Here is a 23,468-nt window from a genome sequence, read left to right on the forward strand (position 1 = left end):
GTAGCGGCTCTCCAGAACGACTTTACAAAGAGAAGCATGCACACATGTGAGCTCCTTTTGATATGTCGTCTAATCCGTTGAGCCTTTGTAAGGTAGGATAAATCAAAGCAGCAGTCGAAGAGCTGAATAAAGTCATCCGGACAACGTAATCCAATGTCTGTGCGCTAGGATACAATTGAGGTAGTAGACGTAGATTTTCCGTAATTTCTGGTTTTAAAAAAATATGTGGGAATGGTAAGGAAAAAAAAAAAAAAAAAAGAGCATGTCTCGGTGTGCACGTGTGTGTCAGCGTGAAAGCCCGCAGCACTCGCTAATTACACGGCGCGCGGTAGCGCAAAGCCCGGCTTCATCTGGTAGCATACATTCCCATTTGATGGAAAGTGCTGTCAGGCTTCACGTTCGGCCGATGCCAGGTTGAGCCAACCGCCTTTGGGGCGGGGAAGAAAGCCACTCCCTTGTTTCGGCTTTGCTTCTTTCGGAACAAGCTCAGGACAAAAAAAAGGTGAGCATGTGCGAGTTTTCCCACAAGGCCGTCAGCAAAATATCACGGACAAAACACAGTGATTTGCAAGGTATGTGAACAGCGGACCGCATTTCCACATCGAGTGGCGAGCTCGGGACTCATCGGCACTAAGAGGTGACTCTTAGTGGTCAGGCATTGGGGATAACAAATGAGTTTTTCCACAAAGAAATGATACTTCATCTCAATTATATGCATGACAATATCTTCCAAATTCTATCATGACTTTCCAGGCTCGTGCTCAGAATTGATTTCAGGGAACACCTTTATTTTATTATTTTTATTTTTTTTCCAGAAATAGCTAGTGGAAGTTAAAGGGTTAATCAAAATGCAGAACAATTTATAGGCACAGTATAATACGATACGTCATTTTTGTCCAACCTCATATTTTATTTGGGGTTAGGCCTTCATTTTTTTTACACATTGTTTTGAGAAAAAAATAAAAATAAAATAAATTAATTAATTAATATATATAAGATTAATTCAAATAAACATGAATAAATCATGACAATGAATGGTTTGTCCCATTTTTAACAATAATCCTTGTTTGTGCAAAATTAGATTTTAGTTTTTCGTCCGAGCCGCTATTCCATTCACATCAATGTTTACAAAATGTGAATAAATATTACATCATATTTTGAACAATTTTAAAACAATCATGGGATGACTACACAACTTTTTTTTAATGGATCACTAATTATAAAAAAGTAAAAATTGTATTCGAGGTATGGCATCTATTTTTAAATCATCTTGAAAATCTGTATTATAAAAAAAAATCCCCAAATAATAATCAATTTATCCAATTAATATAGAAAGCAAAATTATTATTCTAAAAAAAAAAAAACCCAAAAAAAAAACGGTTAATAACCAGACACTGTTGACATATTTACCAATGTTTGCTCTGCATACATCATAAGTTTCTGCACTAAGTGTACTCCACATCCCATCTGCGGGCAATGTGTTATTGTGGTAAAGAAATGCTATCGGCCAGTGAGCAGTACATCGTGAAGTGGCGGATGCACCTGGCAATCAAGTGGGGGCATGGCATCGATTCGAGTGGAGTCCCTTATTTGAGGCAATAGAGCGCGTTCATGTGTAAGGTCACTCCCGCGCCTTCAGCAAAAGCCCACAGGATGTGTGCACGTGTGTGCATTTTCAGCAGAAGCACCTTGTAACCCCCATGACTTCATCGGAAAGCCTCCTGAGAAGAAAAAAAAAAATTAAAAAAGGTCCACGTTCACATTTTCCCGCCTCTGTTATTTTCCTCATCAAGTGCCAAATCAAGTGCAAGTGCTGTATGGGGAGCACATGTCAGTGACAGACGGGGACTGTGTGAAGAGGAGGGGGCACATATTTTTGGGGAGGGAAAACATCCGAATGCTCATGAATCGAGGCTGAAACGGTCCCGATTGAAGATGGAAGGGAGACTTCAGAAGATCGAGCTAAAAAGGCAACATCCCCAAAATAAAACAACAGAACGCAGCACTCACTTCCAAGAACAGCACAAACGTATTTATGGACGAGGCCTTTGAAGGAGGGCTGCGGACGGTCAAAGTGTACGCCGCGCTTTCGAACATCTGTCTGAATTAAAGGCGCGGGAGGCCGTCAACTTTGCAGACGACGCGCATAAACTAGGACGCCTATCTTTGTATTTCACGGCCGATTTAATGCCGATTAACTCCGACACTTGGCTCCGAAAAGGCATCAATCAGGCAGAAGCGTTTGTGTCGGCGCTTGACAAGAAATCCATTCGTGTGACATTAACAGAGTGTAATGAATACGCTTCAGTACATACAGTGACAGGACGCAACTCGGAAAGCATAAATGCCCGGAAAAAAAACAACAACTTGGAAATAAGATGTCTTGAGACATGTTCAATTCGCCGCGTGACTCGATCAACTGAAAACACAGATTTAAGCCTACTCCCCACAAAAGATGATTTTTAAAACATGTTTCTTTTTAAATGTATAGGGGTGCCTTACAAGTGTATGATGGCAGCATAGTTGAGCCAAAAATAACTCAATAATGGGTGAAAAATGGAAATCTGAGAAAAAATTTAATACATAAATATATATTTTTTTTTAATTAAAAAATACATCTGAGAATAGGCAAATCCGCATATGCCGGCCTGCAAACATGGGGCGTCGACTGTACTCAAGCATAAATTCTTTATCCTCTGTGAAGAACAACATATTAGTGCTGTACTGATAAGTTCAGAGGAGTTGAGTCATCTCACCGAAGCCAACATCCATCTCTCTGTGTTACACTGCCCCCAGGTGGCCAAGACAGACACATCAGATTGAGAAGCAAAATGGCCATTCAAACGATGCAAAAAAAAAAAATTCGGGGCTTTTTTACTGCAATATAATTTTTCAAATTCGAATATTACGGCGCCTTACTTTTCCTTAACATACACATTACAACAACCTTTTGTTGTTTTTTTTGGGGTGGGGGGGTGGTGTCGGTTGGCTTCACATAATAATATCAAGTGCAACAAAAAAAATGGATGGATTCCCATGCGCAAAATCACAGATGTCCGACCCTTTCAACCCCGCCATGATTCAAATGGAGCCAAGAAGAGCTAAAGTTTGAAAAAAAAAAACAAAACAATTATCCAACACCCCCCCCACACAAAGCCACACGTGCGGAGATTCACACAATGTCCAGCAGACACTAATTACGAAGCGTAAAATCACAACAGGGTCCTAAAAAAAAAACCTCCTCACTTCATTTTGCACCCTAAAAAAAAGAACAAGCCTTTCTTTTTCAAACCTGACGTTTTCACATCAGCCCCTGGTTTCACTCGCTAATCTTTCAGCAATTCAGACAAAAAACCCGTGGCATTTCGCTAAGCCGAATTTGAGGACGCCCTGCCAGACCGCATGTACGAGGCAAGAAATACGAGTCCATTGAGGGTCATGGGGGAAGCTAAGTGCTGCGTTTGAAGCGCTTGGGGGAACTCAACTGAGCTCTGTTTCGGGTCAAGGCCGTCAGGTGCGAAATGTTGCCCCTCCCCCTCGGCTGCGTTAGGGCAAGATTTAACGCCACACGTCACGCGTGGACACTGACGCACTGTACTCGTCGACCAGCGCTGCTCCGACAGAGGCGGCCTTTGCCGAGCCTCGTCGCGGCGAACAAACACGGCTGTGGATTCATGCTAATGTAGCGCTAACACATAAGCGCACTTGTTTTTTTTATTTTGTTTTATTTTTTTTTTTTTTATAGAAAGAGTTTCGCGCGGCGGGTATGACCCAGACCCGCTACAGGCGGAAACCTGCGCTCGAGAGCCACCGCCACATTCTGTTGAATGTTTGGCGCACTTTTAGCACAGACTCTGCGTAATTGTGACGTCTCCGCTGGTGAGAGATAAGCAAAAAAAATTTTTTAAAAACAACAACAACAACGGAGACCGGCCATCAGACCCGACAGCCCCCGTTTTGGTCCAGCAAACGACGCTCACGAGGGCTTGCGGCTTTCCTGCTTCTGTAAAAGTCAGAAAAGCCGCGGAATATTTGCGGTGGTAATAACCCATGAGGGCCCCATTCAGACTGATCCGACAAACCCTTTATTTACCTCACCCGCTGGGAGTGCTCAGACCCCCCCCCCCCACCCCCACAAAAAAAAAACAGCATGGGGATAAACTCAATGGAGGGTGATGGCTACAAAGTACGACGACTCCCTGGAAGGCAATAAAGCTAAGTGGAATTTGAAGGCAATTTCTTACACATGTAATTTAGATCAGCATTCAAAAGCCTGTTAAGAACAAACAAACAAAAAAAAAAGTGTCCAAAACTGTCTTCCAAAGACTTTTGGGGGTGGGGGGATGAGAAAGAGAGAAATCGTAACTCAAACAAACAGCGTGTTGCTTTATCATCTCGACATTCTTTCCCCAAAAAGGAACGTTTAATTTCTTCCAGGCATGGCAACAAGAGAATTTACAAGAAAAAAAAAAATTGCCTCATTTCCTCAAGTACAGTAGGAGATTTCTCTCGAATACACAAGCAGCGTTCCTTCACACTATCGTGGTTTCATTATTCATGTGCTAGGTCAACAAGTCCAGTGAACTCTACTCATTTTAATTTTCCTTCGTTGGCGTTCAGCGATCTGCTGAAGCATTTGGTGATTAAATGGACAATGTTAAATTCACTTAAAAAAAAAAAAAATCCTCCAACGCGCGAGTGACGAATGAACAGTTTGAAGCAAGCACGCCGTACAAGCAAGACAGTTTTTTGTGTTTTGTCAGAGTGATTTGATCGTCTCCGATTTCTCGAGTGAGAACGGGTCATCGGGGAGACTTTTGCAAAGAGTACTCGACTAAGTTCAAGTGTGTTTTTTAAAAGCACGTGGCGGGGATTCAACGTGGATCATTTTTCTCTAGTGGTGACTATTCAGCGAGACATTTGAAGAAAACAAAACATTTTTGAGGAACTCGTATCGATCGAGTCAAGCGCCCAAACGTAATTAGTATTGAATTTTCATTTTACGGGGTTTCCAAGTTCTGTATTTTCTGCACAATAAGGCTCACCTTGAATAAATGGCCTCTTTTAAAACAGTTTTCATATATAGTAGTGTAAGCGGCATAGAATAGAAAGCTGCAATACTGGCTGCGGTTGCGCTTTGCATCCACTAGATGGAGCTACGTTAACGGCATTACAAAACAGCTTAATTTCTACAGAACCTTTACAACCGCTGCAGCTGTAACAAAACCGGAAGTGGTCACAAACATGGAAGTGAAACGTATGAATACAAATAGCATCGCAAAACAATAAACGAAAGACAGAAGTTATGTCGACAATTGATTCAACCACAAGGCACACGAACCTCGTGGGCTCGCATCCACAAGGGGCTCAATGTAGCGGATGTACGACACGTGAGCGTTCCATCTAGGAAATGACCGACGTGAATATTTTGTCCTGGCAGCGGAGGACGCAGATTGCATATTCGGCATATTCCGAGGAATCGAGCGGATCGACGGTGGAAGTTGAGTGGAAGGGGTGACAGATGGTTCGTCACCACCGCCAAGGTCCTAAGACCACAGACGAGTGGAGCGAGGGGCTGCCAGGTTGTTCTGAGCCACATCGATGGAAACGCTCCAGAGCCGTCAACCCCGAGCCAGACGAACTGCCGCTTTTCCAAGATGCGAAGCTATGCTTGAAAAAAAAAAAAAAAAAAAAAAGCGCCAAACATGTCCTACAATGACCTTTGACTCCTTGTTTTGAAAAACTTGCTCTTTGGAAGCCACCGGATTTGGAATTGCGTTCAAGACGTCGCCTCCAAACATCTGGAAAAAAAAAAAAGCGGAGGAGGGAAGAAAAAAAAAAAAAACGGCACACTTGTGAGTGTCAAACAGAAGGACGCGGCACAGAGGGGCGGAAAAAAAAAAAAAATAACATCTCCGTCCTGAAGTGTGACAAGTGATGGCCGGATGAGGATTTTAGCACTCGCCCTTACATGGAGGAGGTAACGATGTGTCCGGGGACATTTTTTTTTTTTAGTGCGCTACACAAAGGTTGGTTTCAGAGGAAGAGAGAAGGAAGCATTTTGAGACCGAGGTGCGAGCTTTGCTTTCCGCGGGGAACGGCCACATTCCTTCGGAAGAGTTCAAAAATGCTCTTCGCTGGCTTTTCTCATAACAAGCCGTCCCTGCACTTTCACACCAATGACTGCACTCCAGTAAAATGCGCCACCAAAAGGACAATATGAGTCACGGTTAGCCCCATTAGGCTCTTTTTTTTTTTTTTTTTTTAATGAAGAAGGTGTTGAGTATGACCTTTGTCAAAGGAAGAAAAAAAAAAAGAAAAATGCAAAGCTGAAGTCGAGAGGGACCCCATTGAGGATGTCGACTAACTGCATGGCGGTGCTGCATTGAACATCGAAGTTGAAAAAAAAAAAAAAAAACAACTGCATGGTTGCCGACCACAATGCATCCCAAGGGGTGCTTCTGTGATTGCTTATCATACTGACCGCAAAACTAATTACACTCGAGTCTTTATTTTCCCTCCGACGGAACATAAATGTTGGTTGTACACAACCGCAATGTATCCCACAGGACTGAAACACTATTTGTACGATACAGTCATCGAAGAAGCAGGGTTCTTTTTTTTTTTGCAGACTCCAGGTGTTAAAATGTAACTGGCATGATTCTGTTGTTTGTGTGTCTCCAGCGGGTGGCAGAGGAGGGCTTTCCCTTCAGTATGCACACCTGCTGCACATCTCAAGAAGCCATCGATTTAAGGCCGGTCAAGCCTTCGTCGGATTATTCTTCATCCCACTCATTTCTGAGTGGTGCCACGTCGTTCCTCGCCTGGTTTTTGCATTTTGATTGTAAAGTATTTTTGTTGTGTAAATATAGTCTTGGTTTTGTATCTGTCGCGGTTTGGCTAATTTCTTGTCTTTTTAGGGCAAGCTATTTATGTTATATTTTCCAAGCCTTTTTGCCAGCGTTTTTGGTTTGACTCGCGATTTTGTTGTACTTTGTTCAGTGTTGCGTACTTTTGTGTATTAAACTACTTTTTTTTTCTTTTTTTTTTCTCCAAAATCCGTTTGAGTCCACATTTCTAGAGTCCAATTCTGTTCCAGAACTGTTACACTCATAAAGTAATTCATCAATATGAATTTGATAGGGGAATTACTGACGAAGCAAGAGTGTTTTGCATTTTTAGTAAATATGGAGATAACCATGTTAGCTTGTGGTGCTAACCGATGAAAATGGCGCCTCAGCCGCTTTGTGAAAAAAAGACTTTGACTTTTGGCTCATCTGTGACTGGTGTTGCGCATTTAATTCTATTTGACTGTGACATTGGACAAAAGGAGGACTGAGTGCGAATGTAAACGACTGTACCGTGCTAGCTTGTTGTGCTACCTGCCAAAGTTGGACTTTCATTTTGCCTGGAGCTGCTTTTGTGTCAACAACAACAATAACAACAAAGACATTTCGATAATCTGACGGGTTCTGAGGCTTTTGAGTCAATTTGATTGAAGTAGCTGAACGAAGACGTCGTCTGCTACGTTAGCTTATCATACTTAGCCGCCTATTTGTTAGTAAAGGAGCGATTTGGATATCCTGGTACGGTTGTCTTGCATTGGAGTCCGTTTCGATTGTGATGTTTGACCAGAACAAGCACTTTTTTTTTTCTCCAAAATCCGTTTGAGTCCACATTTCTAGAGTCCAATTCTGTTCCAGAACTGTTACACTCATAAAGTAATTCATCAATATGAATTTGATAGGGGAATTACTGACGAAGCAAGAGTGTTTTGCATTTTTAGTAAATATGGAGATAACCATGTTAGCTTGTGGTGCTAACCGATGAAAATGGCGCCTCAGCCGCTTTGTGAAAAAAAGACTTTGACTTTTGGCTCATCTGTGACTGGTGTTGCGCATTTAATTCTATTTGACTGTGACATTGGACAAAAGGAGGACTGAGTGCGAATGTAAACGACTGTACCGTGCTAGCTTGTTGTGCTACCTGCCAAAGTTGGACTTTCATTTTGCCTGGAGCTGCTTTTGTGTCAACAACAACAATAACAACAAAGACATTTCGATAATCTGACGGGTTCTGAGGCTTTTGAGTCAATTTGATTGAAGTAGCTGAACGAAGACGTCGTCTGCTACGTTAGCTTATCATACTTAGCCGCCTATTTGTTAGTAAAGGAGCGATTTGGATATCCTGGTACGGTTGTCTTGCATTGGAGTCCGTTTCGATTGTGATGTTTGACCAGAACAAGCAGTAACTAAAGACGACGACCGCTATTTTAGCTTATCGTGCTAGCCGCCGACCAGTGTCAATGAAGGGATTGTCGTGGAACTTCAAAAGTAGCAAAGAGAGACCAAGAAATGCGGATCAAAATCGTTGGTAATTGTTTTACACGCTGTGGGATACATGGCGTAAAGCTCCGAGTTCCCAGCAGACCCAAATCCAGCAAGATTCCCATCGTTTCATTTCGAACTTTGGCCTGATCCGTCCCTTGTAAAACTTAGTCGGGTTCCTCCAGTTCAACTCATCTGAACTCACAAGGGCATGTATGCTATATAAAAACATAAAAGCCAGCGCCTTGTGGTTTTACCAACACGGGTGGGGCACGGTGGTTCCATCTGTATATTTAAGGCCGCTATTTTCAAAACCACTACTTATTTCTTTGCGGTAAACTCAGCCGAAATAGAGAGAGAACGACAACGAGGTATGCCCGCCGTGAGGAGTGACCACCATGTAACACGCTCCGAAACGACCACCACCCTGCACGGTGAGAACCCAATTCAAGGAGTAATGACTGACTTTCAAGACGTTTGATCCTCTAAAAATAAACGGAAAGAACGGAAAACAAGCGGAAGCTGCAACATGTCGCCGATACTGCGAGGCAATAAACGGGAGGAATGTTGTCAAGGCAAACGCTGAAAAGTAACGCTAACGCGCGAGAAGGAGCTGCAATTATCGTGTTCCTAATTGGAAGCGTGAACGGAGCTGGATGGACATGAAAGGTCGGAGGAGGCCACGGAGGCGTACACTCAATTTACATGTTGTAAGCAAACAGGCAATTTTCTCACAGGAACACTAGTTATCCCGGCTCTGATCTCCGAAATTAGAGGGCTCTCTCTTTTCAAGCTGACATCCAGTCATGGTACCACCCCAAGGTGGCCCGACCAGCCACCCACAAGTTTCACATCCTAGCCAGCTATTATCGGTAACCCTTGAATGCAACGCTACTTTCTAGGAAAAAATAAATAAAATGTTTGGACAGATGTAGGCCGAACAACAGCACGGGAGTATTATTTTATTACGGGGAGGGGTGAATGATAATGTTGATTAGGTGGTCTACTCATTAGCTTGCTAGCAACTTCCTGGTTCACAGATGATGACGAGAAGATTGTGGGGTAGCTTTATTTTTGATTCTGGAAAGTGGAATTGTTGCTTGTTAGCATGCTACTTCCTGGTTCATAGACGGTGACATAAACAGGGGCCGTGCCATGAGGGGGAATGTTTAGGTTTCTTGGTCTGCCGATTTGATAGCATGTTAAATTCAGGCTCACGGAAGGTGATGTCAGATGACAGGACTGTACCATTTTCTGGAACGATGGGGGGGAACGGCTGGTGTTGTTTCCTTGATAGTGACCAGGCTACTTCCTGGTTCGTGGGAAGAATGATCGAAGACAGGGCCATACCATCTTGTGGAGTGGGGGGTGGGTGGGTATGATTCTACAATTTTGCCGTTTTTTGTTCGTCTTGGTTCACAAAGAATAATATAAACCCAGATTGTGCTATTTTTTTGTTCTATTTGGGGTTCTAATTGTCTGGGTGTTGGACTTTCAGCAATTGAGTGCACTTGCTATCGTTCAATCGATCAAACAATTACGAAGAAAAATATAAACCCATGTTGTGCTATTTTTTTGTTCTATTTGGGGGCAACGGCAGTAAACTTAAGCTAATTGTCTGGGTGTTGGACTTCCAGCAATTGAGTGCATTTGCTATCGTTCAATCGATCAAACAATTACGAAGAAAACGTTTTGCCATCAATCCTCCCCATCTCCACAATGCCCAGCCACAGTCCATTAACTACTAATGCATCTGGGCTTTGTTTTTAATTCCAATCATCAATATGCATTCACTCTATTTTTCCGTGATGGGGAAAGCAAACACAAGGGAGAGCTAATTGCATCATTGTTGCTAATGGAGGATAGCGGCTTCTCCGGCATTTCGATGCTGGACGCTGGTGCTAATCGCAAAATGGAAATGTTGTTTTTGAACTTTGTTTCAAACTGCCTGAGTTCCTTGAACTTTTAAAGGCGTGCCGGTATTGATCAAGTTAAAGTTCCCTGGTTAGGGGGGACTTGACATTACCGCTGCAACTGCAGACCTGTAGCAAACTTCAGTTGTTGAGTGAGGAAATCAAGCTAAGTGGTGCACTTTGTCACCTCTCAACGTCGAATGTTTAATCAATTACAGTGGTGCCTTGAGATGCATGTATTTCAATTTTTATTTATTTTTTTACGTGGACACCTGCACAGTGTAAAGATCTCAGCTCCTCACAGAGGATAAAGAATACATGATCACTGTACTATTGAATGTATCAAGGTGCTACTGCACATTTTGTGTTTAAATATCAGCTGCTTCAAGGTTTACACACCGGATGCATTTCATTTTGTTAGCATCAGCGTTAAGCTTGCGGACGAAAGGCGAAGCTACTGCATGTGTGTTGTGTTTTTCTTTATTTTTTTTTTATCTGGACAGTAAACTTCAACTGGGACAGGCATTAAACCTTTTTTTTTGAAGAATTCTTTGCTAGCTACTAAAATGCTGCTTTTTGTGAAGTAACTCGAATTGAGCTCCCGCCGTAGTCAGTTATTAAGACCAAATATGAGGTCTGAACCATCTGTCCATTCATATTAAAACATTTAAAAAAATAATCGTCCCTTTATTGACCCTTAAAATCCACTAACAAGCTGACTGGAAAAAGCAGGTACAAACAAGAGGGAGGTATAGAGCAGAGCGTAAGGGGAGGGCGACGCTTGTTTTATCCACCCCGACCGCTGAAGGATTTTTATGAGCCGTCTGATTGTTTTGGCATTCGGACCGGACATGACGCCAACTAGGAACCTGTCGCTTCCATGTGAGGAAAATGGAGTCTGGCGTTCTGACCGTGGCATGGCAGACTTCTATCCTTTACGACACCTCGGCTCAAGTCTGCTAAACTAAAAAGTGTCACTGGACTCATTCAGTTGGACCATTTCTTTTTCTTAAGGATATCTTTCGGCAGGAAATGGGTGTTGTGTGTGAAAAAAAAGGCTTGTTTCGCTCTAAAAATCACACGTGCGTGAACAGGTCTACTTAGGCCAGGCAAAGCTCTTTTTCGCACGTTCATGCACCCTGTAACCTGATAACGCGATAAGCTGTCCACTGTAGTAACCGCTGTCCCCGAAAGGGTTAATGACTATGTCGATAGACGGATTGTCTATAAGTAGTTCCTTGCCGCCCCTTGTGTGTTAGAGTCGCAGTTGTTTGAAGGTTTACAATGACCGTAACTTCAGTGCTAATCACTGTTAGCCCATCTATGATGTTTCACATTACGTGTTAGCATTCAGCTAACGTATGGAATGCATCCCTGGCGATCAACCAGGGGGGTTCATTCTACGTTCTTATCTCAACAGGCCACTTATGTATGCCACAATTTTTTTTTTCGGAATTTATTTGACACCGTTCAATCTCCAGCGCACTAAAGAGCAGTCACAAGATGTCAACGATTAGCTCGTGGACAAGTCTGCAATGGGTTACTACACTGAATAGATGGAGACAATTTTTTTTTAAGGTATCGTCCAGCCGTACCTTTGGCTAGCGGACAAAAGTTTATCGTGAATCTTTACACACAACGATAGAAAAAAACCTTTGAGTGACAGGCTGATGAAAACTACTTCCAGATCGCCAATGACGGACTATATGCGACGCACTAGTTCTTGCGCCCCGTCTAAGCGTTAGTCAATGCAGCTTTGAGTCGTTCTTTGCTAAACCGGCACTCGTGTCTACTTGTACGACTTTTGGGTAAGGCGACTGGAAAGTGCAACGTTTAAAAAAAAAAGGCTCCTTGAAAATGTATCGTGTTCGAAAACTCTGAATGTTTGACATTTGCTGACCGGTTAGCGATCCCCGGGGTAACTCGCGGAGATGTTTTGGAAGGACGGAATTGCGCAGTTGATCCTGTTTTATTGGTTTCATCCGGAACCGTTTTGAGCAGGGAATAGTAGTCAGATCGATTTCATATTCCCACGGACTGAAAGGACTCATCCCGACGACTGCCGTGTCTCCGCCATACCCGAGAACCAAAATGACCATTTTACCGCCATACTCTCCCTTTTTTAACAAAAGACAGACGCTTGTACCACCAACGCCGAGGTCAACGAGTCAAACGCCCCATCCGTCTTCGCGCCGAAGGTCTGCTACCTTTCTCCCACTGCACGTTGAGTGACATCCTCCAACGCCGACCTCCCCTCGTTGGACGGAACAAAAAAGCCTCTGTTCCACCTTCCTTGCCCTCCCCGGAGAAACCAAAGCTGCTATTCTCTGACGCTTACACACACACACCCCCACATTCACATTCGCCGACCCTCGCCTTCATCTCGGGACGCTTGCGGCCAAAAGTAACACGAGCCGGCAGAAGGTAAATAAATCACCTTATCACTGGATGCGCTTTAAAAAAAAATGCTGGGGGCCTGTCCGTCATCCGTACTGTATGTTTAGTGCTCCTATTATATAAGATTTTAATTTTTAGATAGTTTAATTGATTGAAGTTGCAGGTACAGAGCAGAGGACAATAGTGGAAAAGTGACACCCGCTGATATAAAAGTGATAGATGTGTCAGCGCACACCTGTTTGAAAATTAATATCTCACACTGCAGAAAGCAGTGGTGTCCAAAGTTGGTCCTCGAGGGCCACCGTCCTGCCCCGTTTTCCAGCTCGCCCAGGAGCAACACACCTGATTGAAATAATCGGGATTATTCAAATGCTGCTTTCCGAGATGGCTAATGAATCAGGTGTGTTGCAGCCGGGAGAGCCGGAAAACAGGCAGGACAGTGGCCCCTCCTGGAACGGAGCTGGACTGTGAAAGTTGTACACACCAATAAGTATAAAAGTGAAAGTTGTAGACATCCAATCATGAGATTTGCACACACCGGACTATGCGAATACTGACGTTGTATGACTACAATGGCATAAAAGTGGTGGACGTAGACGCAATACGGCGTTAAAGTGATTGTTGTGGTTTTAGACGAGCGCAATCGTTACATTTGTACACACGTGACAATAAGTCAGTGTAAAATGGATATGAAATGAAACTTAAAGTGAAAGTTGTAGTCAAAATTATCAACACGCGATAACTGCACGTGCACGATAGTTTTGTTTTTCTATTTGTTTTTTTTTTTTTGCGCACGCGTCACCGTGCGAAAGGGAAAGTTGCTTATGACAGTCCGTGACAGTGTGTCAAATTTGAAACCACGGAATAGCGTCAAAGTTGCCGACGTGAACCGGAGATGTGAGTGAAGTTTACGCACACAGCAGACATTTGAGCTGTCAGCCATAACGCACGGAGGAAGGCAGAAGAGACCCCTAAAAAAAAAAACACCAAGAACAAGATGGTTGGGGGGGGTGTCCCCCCTTACCGAGATATTGTCGAATGTCCAGCAGTACTCTGGGGGGTCCTCCGTTGAGCTGGTAGAAGAGGGACGACAGGCAGAAGACGAAGAGCGCCGCCATGCAGAATCCATACGCTCGGAGGGGCAGGCGCCAAGGAATGGAGGCGAGCGAGGAAGACTTGTGGTGGTTGCGGTGGTCCCTGAAGTGGGCGAATTGGGGGCTCTGGCTGTTGCTGTGAGGCGGACTGCCGCTGTAATTCTTCATCATCTGCTCCTCACGAGGCGCCGTGCAAAGTCACCCATTGGAGAACCATCGGAAAGTCCTACTTTGAAGGAGGAGAGGAGGAGGGGGGAAAAAAAAAATTCCCCCCCGACCGTCACCGGCTCCTCTGCTGCGCTCCAGGCCGCTCGAGGTGGCTCCTCGCTCGGCTTGCCTCGCTGTGCACGATCCGGCTCGCCTGTCGCGGCTCTTTGCAGGCTGCTTCAGGAGTCCATCCTTCTTCTTCTAGGCCAGCTCTCAGTCTTTTTTTCCCTTTTTTTTTGGAAGGGTGTCAGATTACTGGACGTGGAAAGAGAGGAGGAGGGAGGACCGTACAGTCAAAAATTTCCAATTTTCATTATTTGCACTTCTGGCTGGTAAACAGCGCCATCTAGTGGTTCACCTAACATTAAATGCAGTCGGACATCAACAGAAGCGCGGATTCACATATTCGCATTTTTTTTTGCCTTTTCTTTTTTTTGGGGGGGGGGGGGCAGGGAGCTTATCGGCCTTTTGGAGAAATTTTGGGGTTTAAAAATTCATTACCGATAGTCAGTAGGATGTCAACATATAGTAAAAAGCGGCATACATTTGACACCTATAATAATTGCATTTATAATGTTCCCCCAACATTTTTTAACTCGGAATATAATGCCATTAGGCATTTCCCGTGAAAATGGAGGGTTTCTCCGCCACGGCAGAAAAAAATACATATTTATATCTACATATATATATAAATTCGCAAATAGGTGACTATGAATGGCAAAACGCAAGTATGTGGAGCCCGCTTATCGTTTTGGGTAAGCAAAACACATTTCTTATTTTATTATTCAGAATTTTCAATGACATTTATAGTTGGAGATGCTTAAGGGGCGTGGCCTGGAGCGTCTGTGTATGTGTGTGTGAGTTGTGGCCTACAGGAGCTCCTTGCAAATGTTCTTATTTTGTATGTGTCCATCCCATTCAATAAATGTCTGGACATGTATCGCAACTGGGGCTCTTCTTTCCCCTCATATGAGGGTATCGCAATTTTCCAAAACATGACAGGGGATAAAAACAGTCTCGTGATAAGAATGGAAAAAAGAAAGACACTTACCTGGTCATCCAAGTCGTTCATCGGTTGCAGATCTTCAAATGTGTTTTTAATGGTGACTTTTAAATATATTTAAGCATTGACTTATGTGAAAAATATTTCAATTAAAAAAAATAAAATTATATTTACAAAAAACATCTGCACAAGAAATAAATGTACTATCGTGAAACAAAAAAATGTCTTGCCGTTAGTTATATTTTCTATTGACATATGTTCATCTGCAAAACAAAATAAAAACATTTTTACATTTCGAACCATATCAGAAGAGCAAGTTATGGCAAAAAAAAAATCATCGTAGTTGTGAAAGCCAAATAGTTCTGGGCATGATTTTTTTTTTTTTTTTTTTATTGTTTCAATACACAAGCAAATCTGTCTCTGCACAATCATGAAGTAGATGAAAAGCAGATAAAACAATCATTTGTACACATATGTTACAATACAAACTGTGTGCGGCTCCTCGCTTGCTAAAGCAATATGCGTTACGCAGGAAGGTATTGCTATTCGTATAGTACAGCTAATTACAGTTCATATTATATGGAAAGGAAAAAGAGACCGGTGGGGGAATAACTTATTTAAATATCAATTACATATATAGAATGTGCATTGCATTTCATATATGTAATCAAGACGGCGCAAAGTGGGAGCGATAAGGGAGGGGGAAAAAAATGTTTATTACTCTTTTAATTACACTTGCTGTTCATTAAGGAGCCACCAAAACCTTTCGCAAAAATGTCGCTAGATTAAGTCACCCTCTAAAGTGCATTTACAGTGTCAGTATCTTTATTTTTTTACTAATCATTTGTCTCGCCTTGAACACAGCACCACATTTGAAACATCCTCTTCATGAAGAGATTAAAAAAATTAAAAAAAAAAAAATGCGATTCACTCAGTTTTCCCTGATTTTTTTTTTGTAGCTTTCCACCTGATGTTTTGTTTTTGTAACTACGTAAATATATGTTTAAATTATACTGTCAAACATGTTTGATATACAGCGGAACCTCCAAAGTTCAAGACAATTCATTCTTCAAATCAGTCGATTTTATTTCATTTTTCATTATTCATATTAATCGCGAAACATGATGCTTACCCGACCCAACTTAACCTTTTTTTTGTCACTGAGGCAGGATCTTCTGCTTACATGTGGAAAAGCCAAAGAAAAAGCAAAATGTTTGCTAAATTGGTTGCCTGATTTAAAAACTTTTTTTTTGCGACGCAGTTGTGCACAAATCGATTTTAAACCATCAAACTATTGTGTTAATAGAGAACGAGAGAGAGAAACAATTCATTTTAAAAATTACTAATTATATTTACAAACTACGTATTTTTAAAAGTACAAATTACACAATGCAATGTGTGGTTTAATTACAAATATTTAAAAAAAAATGCATAGTATATATATTTTTTAAAAAGTATGTAAAAATGCTTGACCAAAATATTACAATTGTAATGTGACCAAAAATGTTGCTCGTCAGGGTGGGTCGACTTTAGAGGTTCCACTGTGTACAAAATAGCGCTTTCGTTCCAAACATCAGCTCTGTCTCTTTGGATGTTGTTACTAAGATATTAAAAAAAAAAAAAGTGTGTTTACTCAGTAAAAATCAAACAAATTAGCATTGGGAAATTGAAATAAACGGGTTGTATTCGTCACAAGGTCGGGGGGGTTGGGGGGAATAAGGCCATGCCCTGCATTTACCGTATCATCAAAACTATCCATTCATTAGGCTAAGAGAAAGGATATGGTAAAAAAAAAAAAATAAAAAAAAAAACGTGCTTGGATACGTCGGGAATGCTGATTGGTCATGTGACCTGACGGCAACTTTCAAAACGCAGGAACAAAAATGAAGCTATAATACAGAAACACAGTTTCATTAAAGTAAGCCACGTGTCACTTGTTGGTGTGCATGGAGTGCGTCGTGACGCACGAGTTCTTGGCCACGCGAGTACGAGAGTCACTTTCGGTGGAGTGAAATAAAACGACCCGCAAAAAAGCGTTTCCTGAAAATTGGCCCTTCGGAATTTCAGGATGAGCCTAAAATGCACGAGAGCTGAAAATTTTGAATTTTGGAAGAGGCAACAGTTCAGTGTATATGAAATCAGACCATCGAGTTGAATGTTTGGTGAGTGATGTACCCCCGGCCCCCCCAAAAAAAACTTTTCACAAGCCAAGCACTTGTGAAGCGTCCACAAAATGGTGTGCTATCTTACGCAAAGGCAGTCTTTTGTTGAACAAATGGGGGAGGGGTGGGGGCAGGTGTCTACACCTCACAGCAACTTTTGAGTGGCTTTTGTGAGGGTGTTTTTTTTGTTTTTTGTTTTTTAAAGGCATCCTTTCCAACAGCTAAAATCGATTTCAAATTCCCGGCGACATGAGAAAAACCTGCTGGAAAAGCGTCGTGGCAAACAGGAAGTACTCCAGTGCCGACCGTCAATATTTTGAAGTGGACCTGACCGCGGCGAGGCGGATTCAAGAAAAACGTCAGCGAGGCCACGCCGCTCAGCGAGTCCACGCCGGCCGACGCCAGGGCGGAGGCGTACATGGGCAGGCCGATGGACACCAGCCAGTCCGAGACGGTACTGACGGAGCCCGACGGTGCCGGTCTCCGGCACATCTCGGTCAGACCGCCCGAGGGGATCTGCAGACACAAAAATCCCGATCAGGCGATGCTTTTTGATGAACAGAGGTCAAAGAGCCTTTAAAGTGTCATTAGAGAATTGAGAGTGTTTTTCACTCTTTCAGTTTTCCAGATTTTTGTGTGACTCACGGTTAGCTAGCATGCTATGCCTGCAACGTGAAAATGCATAGTCTGCTGAGAGTACCGTACAGTCAAATAAGAGTGATGAGGGGAAATTACGTCATATTTAAAAAAAAAAAGAAAAAAAAGAAAAAAGTGACAGTCAATGCGAATGCAGCCTTCAGGTTGGTGTGGTCACTTTAGAACGCCTCGTTGTTGGCTGTGAGTGTGTGTATGTCATGCAGAGAAAGCGGAACAGCGAGGAAGGACAAGGAAAAAAATGTTTTACACCACCAAGAAAATTCTAATGTGACAGCGTGTGAACAAGGGCTTCTCGCTTGAGAAATTGTAGCTGTGCGTCCTTACGGCCATGCGGTGTTGTTTGCGCAGCTCTCGGACTCTAAGCTGGTCCATGGTGGAGGCCACCTCTTTGACGGGCTGCTGCAGGTCTTCCGAGTAGCGCTGCATCAGAGGCTGGGGGACGCCGCAGCGGCCGTGCTGGGGGTAAACAAAACATGACAGATGATTACGGAAGAAAATATTGTCTCATGCATCTTTTATTTACATTAACACAATCGGTATGTAAATGAAATGACTTCCTACAGGGACTCTGGTTTGGGTTGGCAAACATGGAGCAGGGGCGTGTTGAGAAAATGTTTTGAAAGGACTGGAAGGGAGGGAGAGCCAAAACACAAATAAATAATCACACTCTCCCGGACTAGTTGAAAGATTCCAGGAAATGGACATAATGACCTGAAAACGGGACTTTGAACTAAAACGACAAAATCTCCTTTTGGGTAGGGCTTGTAGACTTTTTTGGGGTTTTTTTTGGTCCATTTAGCTGATGATAGACGTACCTAGCAAAGGTCATGTTGCTGAGCGAAAATGGCTCTTGAGATTTGAGAGTTTCACGGTGAGTCATACAACTTTGTTACCTTGCACCACCCACAAAATATAACAAAAGGCTTTCAGTGGTTCCACTCGACATGCCTACCAAATTTTATTGTACTAAGTGAAACTGGCTTTCAGGGCTGGATTTTCTTGGAAGAACCCCCGAGAACTGTCTAAACAACACTCAAGTGGGCCCCCCCCTTTAATCCCAAATTTTCTTTTGAAGCGTATGTTTTTGAGACTTTTTTTGTGGTTCCATTTGCGATAGACGTGCCAACCAAATTTGACTGCTGCATTTTCACGGGAGGATCCCTCGAACTGTCCAAATTGACCCAAAAATGGCCGGTTCCCATTCAGTGACGGTATGAATGTGTGTGCTTATGGTTGTTCGTCTCTATATGTGCCCTGTGACGGACTGGCGACCAGTTCGGGGGGCGCGTGGTCTCGTTCGGGCTACCTTGTCTGAGTACGGCTCCTCCGTGAGATCGATGCCCTCGGCCTCCAGCCTTTGCTCCAGCAAGGTGAGCAGGTCAGGACTCATCTTGGAATGGGACGCCTTCCTCGTCACGGCCACTTTGCCGCCCAGGTCGGAGAGCCACGGGGGCGCCGCCGATGCGCCCGAGTCCTCCGCAGAGGAGTTGCGGGGGCTGCTAGGGGTGCTCGGGATCTTGGCGGGAAGGGGCGGGGCCGGACCGGTAGCGCAACGTGTCACGGGACTGCTCGGGTGGGAACGTGTGAGCGAGTGCGTCGGGGAAGGGGCGGGGGAGGGGGAGGAGGGCACGGAGGGCGGGGGGGGGCAGACCCCGTTGGCGAGTCTTTCTCTGGACTTCTTGGCGGGAACGGGAGGCGGTACGGGCGGTTTTTTGGCATGAGTCCGTGTGAGCCTCGCGCCGCTTGCGTTGGACTCGGGGGGACTCGGGGCTCGGGTTGTGGGACAAGGGGGCCTCAGAGGCAGTTGCGAGGGTACGGGTGGTCTGTCAAGTCTTGGTTTTGGACTCACCGGTGGACTTGCAATACAAGCTGGGGAACTCTCCTTAACGGGCCTGCTCGGGCCCAACCTGGGCTCGTCTTTCGTGAGTTTCACCTCCTCATTCTCGTCCTTCCTCTGCTCCCAGTGCAGGTCTCCCAGGGAGCGGGAGCGTTTCCAGGACCCGGACGGCTGGAAGGTTTCGTCCAGGTCCTCGCAGCTACGACTGGCTGGGATGGGGGAACGTCGATGGGCTTTGCGGCGCCCCAACAGGTTGAAGCCCTTCAGGGAGGGCTTGCCGAACAGGTTCTTGGGGAACTTGGAGCGCTGGTTCTTAGCGTTCTGCTGCAAAGCCTCACTGGAGACGGTCATAGGAAGAGTCGGATAGTCCGGAGATTGACCGGCGGAAGAGCGCCCCGAGCAGGAAGCCTTCTTGCTCTTCCCTGCAAAATCAAAACAGTCGCGCTTATTTTGAAGAACGCCAACTTTTTACTGTAATAAGAGAGGATAGGTTCAAAAGTCGCAAAATCGCAATGCATTCTTAACAACTGTGTCACAGTATAAAATAAGATTAGCTGAGCATTTTTTTTTCCCTTTGCGGAAATACGAGGTAATGGCATCAAGCATGGTAGAATGAAAAGCGGAAGCAACTTACCATCCCGTCCTCTGATTTACAAAGCATGATGGGTGAAACGGGTGAGAACGGCCACATTAAAGTTTCAATGGGGATGGACAGAGAGAAAATTTCGGCGGATGGAATGCGATGGAATGTCGCCACGGCACCCGAAAATGTCGGCAAAAGGTAATGAAATCTAAAATGACGACATTGAATCGAACGGTAATGCTTATTGATCCATCGTGAACAGAGACGGTGGCATTTCCACGCGCGCTGATTTATCAAATACGTCAATGTCGGTTCGATACTGCTTGTCACGGAGTTGAAATTTGAAAAACTGCTTACATTTCATGGCGAAAACATAAAAAGCATACATTTGTCTCGTTGATACACATTGACAACAACAAAAAAAAAAAAGTTGACTTAAAGTTGTACATGAGATTAAAGGCGCCATTTATGAGAATTAAGTTATGGGTAAAGAAATAAAAAAAAAAGCAGTCATAATGCAATGCTAAATGTAAATTGGTCAGGAACTTAACATGTGACACCTTATCTATTTGAAAAATCATTTCATGCACCCTGTAACCTGATAACATGATCAACTGGAGTTCATCCAAGAACGACACTTGGCAGGCAAAAGTTGCAGCGTGCAACCTGATTTTGTCCTGAGGAGAGAATTCAGGGATCGACAGTGTCATTACTGTTTGACAATCGTCAATATACGGCAGCTACTGCTTCTAAAAATCCTTCGCTATCGCTTTTATTTGATAACTCTTCAGATGGGGGGGGGGGAGACACTGTGGATCCCTGAACCGGGAAAAGAACATGCAGAAAATGCTAAATGTTGTCTAAACAAGCAGGAAGTTGATGAACGGTTGAAAGGCGTGAAAAGGAAAACAAGAGACGAAAGAAAAAGCAAGCAGCGCCATCTTTATTGGTTTTTTTTTTTTTTTTTTTTGGTGGGGCGGATCGGGAGTTTTTGTTTGCTTTGGTTCCTTTTTTAAAAATAATTCAGTCTCTATCGTAGCACATGATGACCGTGGCCAATTCCCAACCACCCCCACCACACACTTGCACGCACACACCCACACAAAGTTCGGCCCAGTATTTACACCGGAAAACCAGCAATCAGAAAGGAGGAGTGGTTTTTGACAGAGCAGTGATTTACGGGTTATGGATGTTAAAAATACGCGGGAGGAGGACGAGCACTCCCAAAAACGAAGATCCCAAGTGCCATCAAAGCTTAGCAGTGCAGCACATTTGTCTTTGTGAAAAACAGGCGCATTCCCGCCGCGTTTCGGCACACACGGTGCGAGTCGGTTGCTGTTGCGCAATGCGGTCTTCTTAGGAAAGAGCCAATCATGTCACTGCATCTTAATCACGTCGCCGTACTCTGCCGCGCTTAGCAGAAATATTCGTAATCATCCCCGTTGTACACCGTCATCAATGTGGAATCCACAGGCGGGGTTTGAGCTTGGAATCCTTCGATTGGCAGCGAGTTTGTTCTGGTGAGAACACTTGTCGTGTGCATTGGGGAGGCTCTCTCCCTTTGGCCGTGGGCTCCCAGCACTGTGGGGTAGACCAGGCTTAGTGGTCTGGGGCCGGGCTCCTTCCCAATTACATGCCGACTTCGGTACTGATGGCACAGAAGGCCTACAAGGACGGAAAGAGTGATGAAGAGAGGAGAGGGAAAAGTGTGTCATCAGGCGGGGTCTCCAGAGCAGGGGCTCCCAAACTGCGGCTCGGGGGGAATTAAATGGGGAGAATTTCTATTGGGTCGCTCAGTAAATTGAGATTGATTCATGTTTGTTATGAATTATTATAGAGGTGCAATCAATTGATTTAATGGAGCATGATCGTTTAATCATCCGGAGAAATAATGTCCCGTTTTTAATCATAGGGACGGAAATGAAACCTTTAAAAAAATATTTATCAACTCATCAACAAAATTATTATTATTCAAGAAATCGTGATGGAGCCCTCCAATTATATTATTTAAAAAAAAATACAATTTATGTACAAAAGCAAGAAAACTTGACATAACTTTTTGACATAATTTGATAAAAACAGAAAATAAGTCGCAATTTCCCGAGAAGACACTTTTACGATTAGAAACATTGTTTTTTTTTTTCAAGGGGGAAAGAATACGAAAAATTATTTTAAAAAAAGTCCAGAGGGGGGAAAAAAAATCTGAACTTCCACAAACAGTTATGGAAACATTCTAAAAAAATAGTAAGTGGACAGGAAAAGTCAGAATTTTTCAATTAAAAAAAAAATAATACACTGTCAAATAATGTGAAAAAGGTTTTGGCTTCCTGAGCAAAGACCTTTTGGTAAAAACAAAGGGCAAATTTTCTCAGGAAAAATACATTTAAAATACAAAAAAAAAAATTTTTTTTTTTTCAGCAGAAATGTCAACATTTCGACAAATACGAGCGAGGAAACTGGACTACCCGCAAAAAACCCACGCAAGCAGCGGGAGAGAACATGCAAACTCCACATAGGAAGGCAGGAATCATAAATTCGAACCCTCAACCTCACAACAAGTGAAGCGACTGTGTTCACCACTTTTCCAGCATGCGACTAAAAGTCATTGAAGGAAAAAAAAATACGGAATAACCCCTACATTTTATTTTCATGTCCAATATATGTTATTGGACTGGTGACCTACTTTTGTAAATGTGCTTTTTTGTTGTTGTTGTTGAGTCGAAACAGTTTGGGAAAGCCAGCTGTGGAGGGATCAAAGGTGGGAGGCGGCAGGATAGACCGAGTGGCTACAATAAGCGAGAAAAGCTGCTTGATGATCAGACAGCGCTCCAGAGGATTGTGATGGGTGGGGTTAGAAATGCAGAAGCGTGAAGAGATGCAGCGCGGACGTTGCCACCGCGAGACCAAATCCCAGTCAAGCCAACATTACCGTTCTCCAAGTTCTCGTTGCTCTCGTAGCAACCCGAGTCCCGAGGGGAGTCTCCGATCAGGCCCAGGCCCTCGGACAGCAACTTCTCCTGGGAGCTCGACAGGCCGCTGCGCTCTGGATCGCTGCTGCCTGGAGATGGGAGAAAAAAAAATATACAAATCAGAAACGCTTGAAGGTAGTTGCTGGAAATGTAAAAAGGCAAAGAACTGTGGGGTTTAACTTCATCATTTCAATTTTTCAGATTTTTTAGTTTTTTTTTGGGTGGCTAAAAGGCGATAGGTCACCAACTGTGGCCACTTTAGAGTGCCACGTTATTGGCCGTGAGTGCGCAGACGTCATGCAAACAAAGAAAGAAGAGC

At 43.7% G+C, this 23,468-nt stretch overlaps 2 protein-coding genes across 2 annotated transcripts in view; both read right to left on the reverse strand.

Moving 5' to 3' along the window:
* LOC109528024 (uronyl 2-sulfotransferase) overlaps positions 1-14,763 on the reverse strand; it is a 34,364-nt gene extending 19,601 nt beyond the window's left edge. The window contains exon 1 of the mRNA XM_019890295.1: positions 13,662-14,763. Within this exon, the coding sequence (XP_019745854.1) occupies positions 13,662-13,902 (241 nt within the window). The 5' untranslated portion in view covers positions 13,903-14,763. The remainder of the gene's footprint in view (positions 1-13,661) is intronic.
* A 5,405-nt stretch (positions 14,764-20,168) lies between these two features.
* The window catches only part of LOC109527811 (SAM and SH3 domain-containing protein 1), a 122,981-nt gene continuing 119,681 nt past the window's right edge, over positions 20,169-23,468 (reverse strand). Inside the window, exons 17-18 of the mRNA XM_019889926.1 lie at positions 23,110-23,238; positions 20,169-21,845 (exon numbers count right to left, since the gene is read on the reverse strand). Coding sequence (XP_019745485.1) covers positions 21,595-21,845; positions 23,110-23,238 — 380 coding nt within the window. The 3' untranslated portion in view covers positions 20,169-21,594. The remainder of the gene's footprint in view (positions 21,846-23,109; positions 23,239-23,468) is intronic.

Source organism: Hippocampus comes, unplaced genomic scaffold (genome assembly GCF_001891065.2).
Source record: "Hippocampus comes isolate QL1 unplaced genomic scaffold, H_comes_QL1_v1.1 scaffold397, whole genome shotgun sequence".
In the NCBI taxonomy this organism is placed as follows: domain Eukaryota; kingdom Metazoa; phylum Chordata; class Actinopteri; order Syngnathiformes; family Syngnathidae; genus Hippocampus; species Hippocampus comes.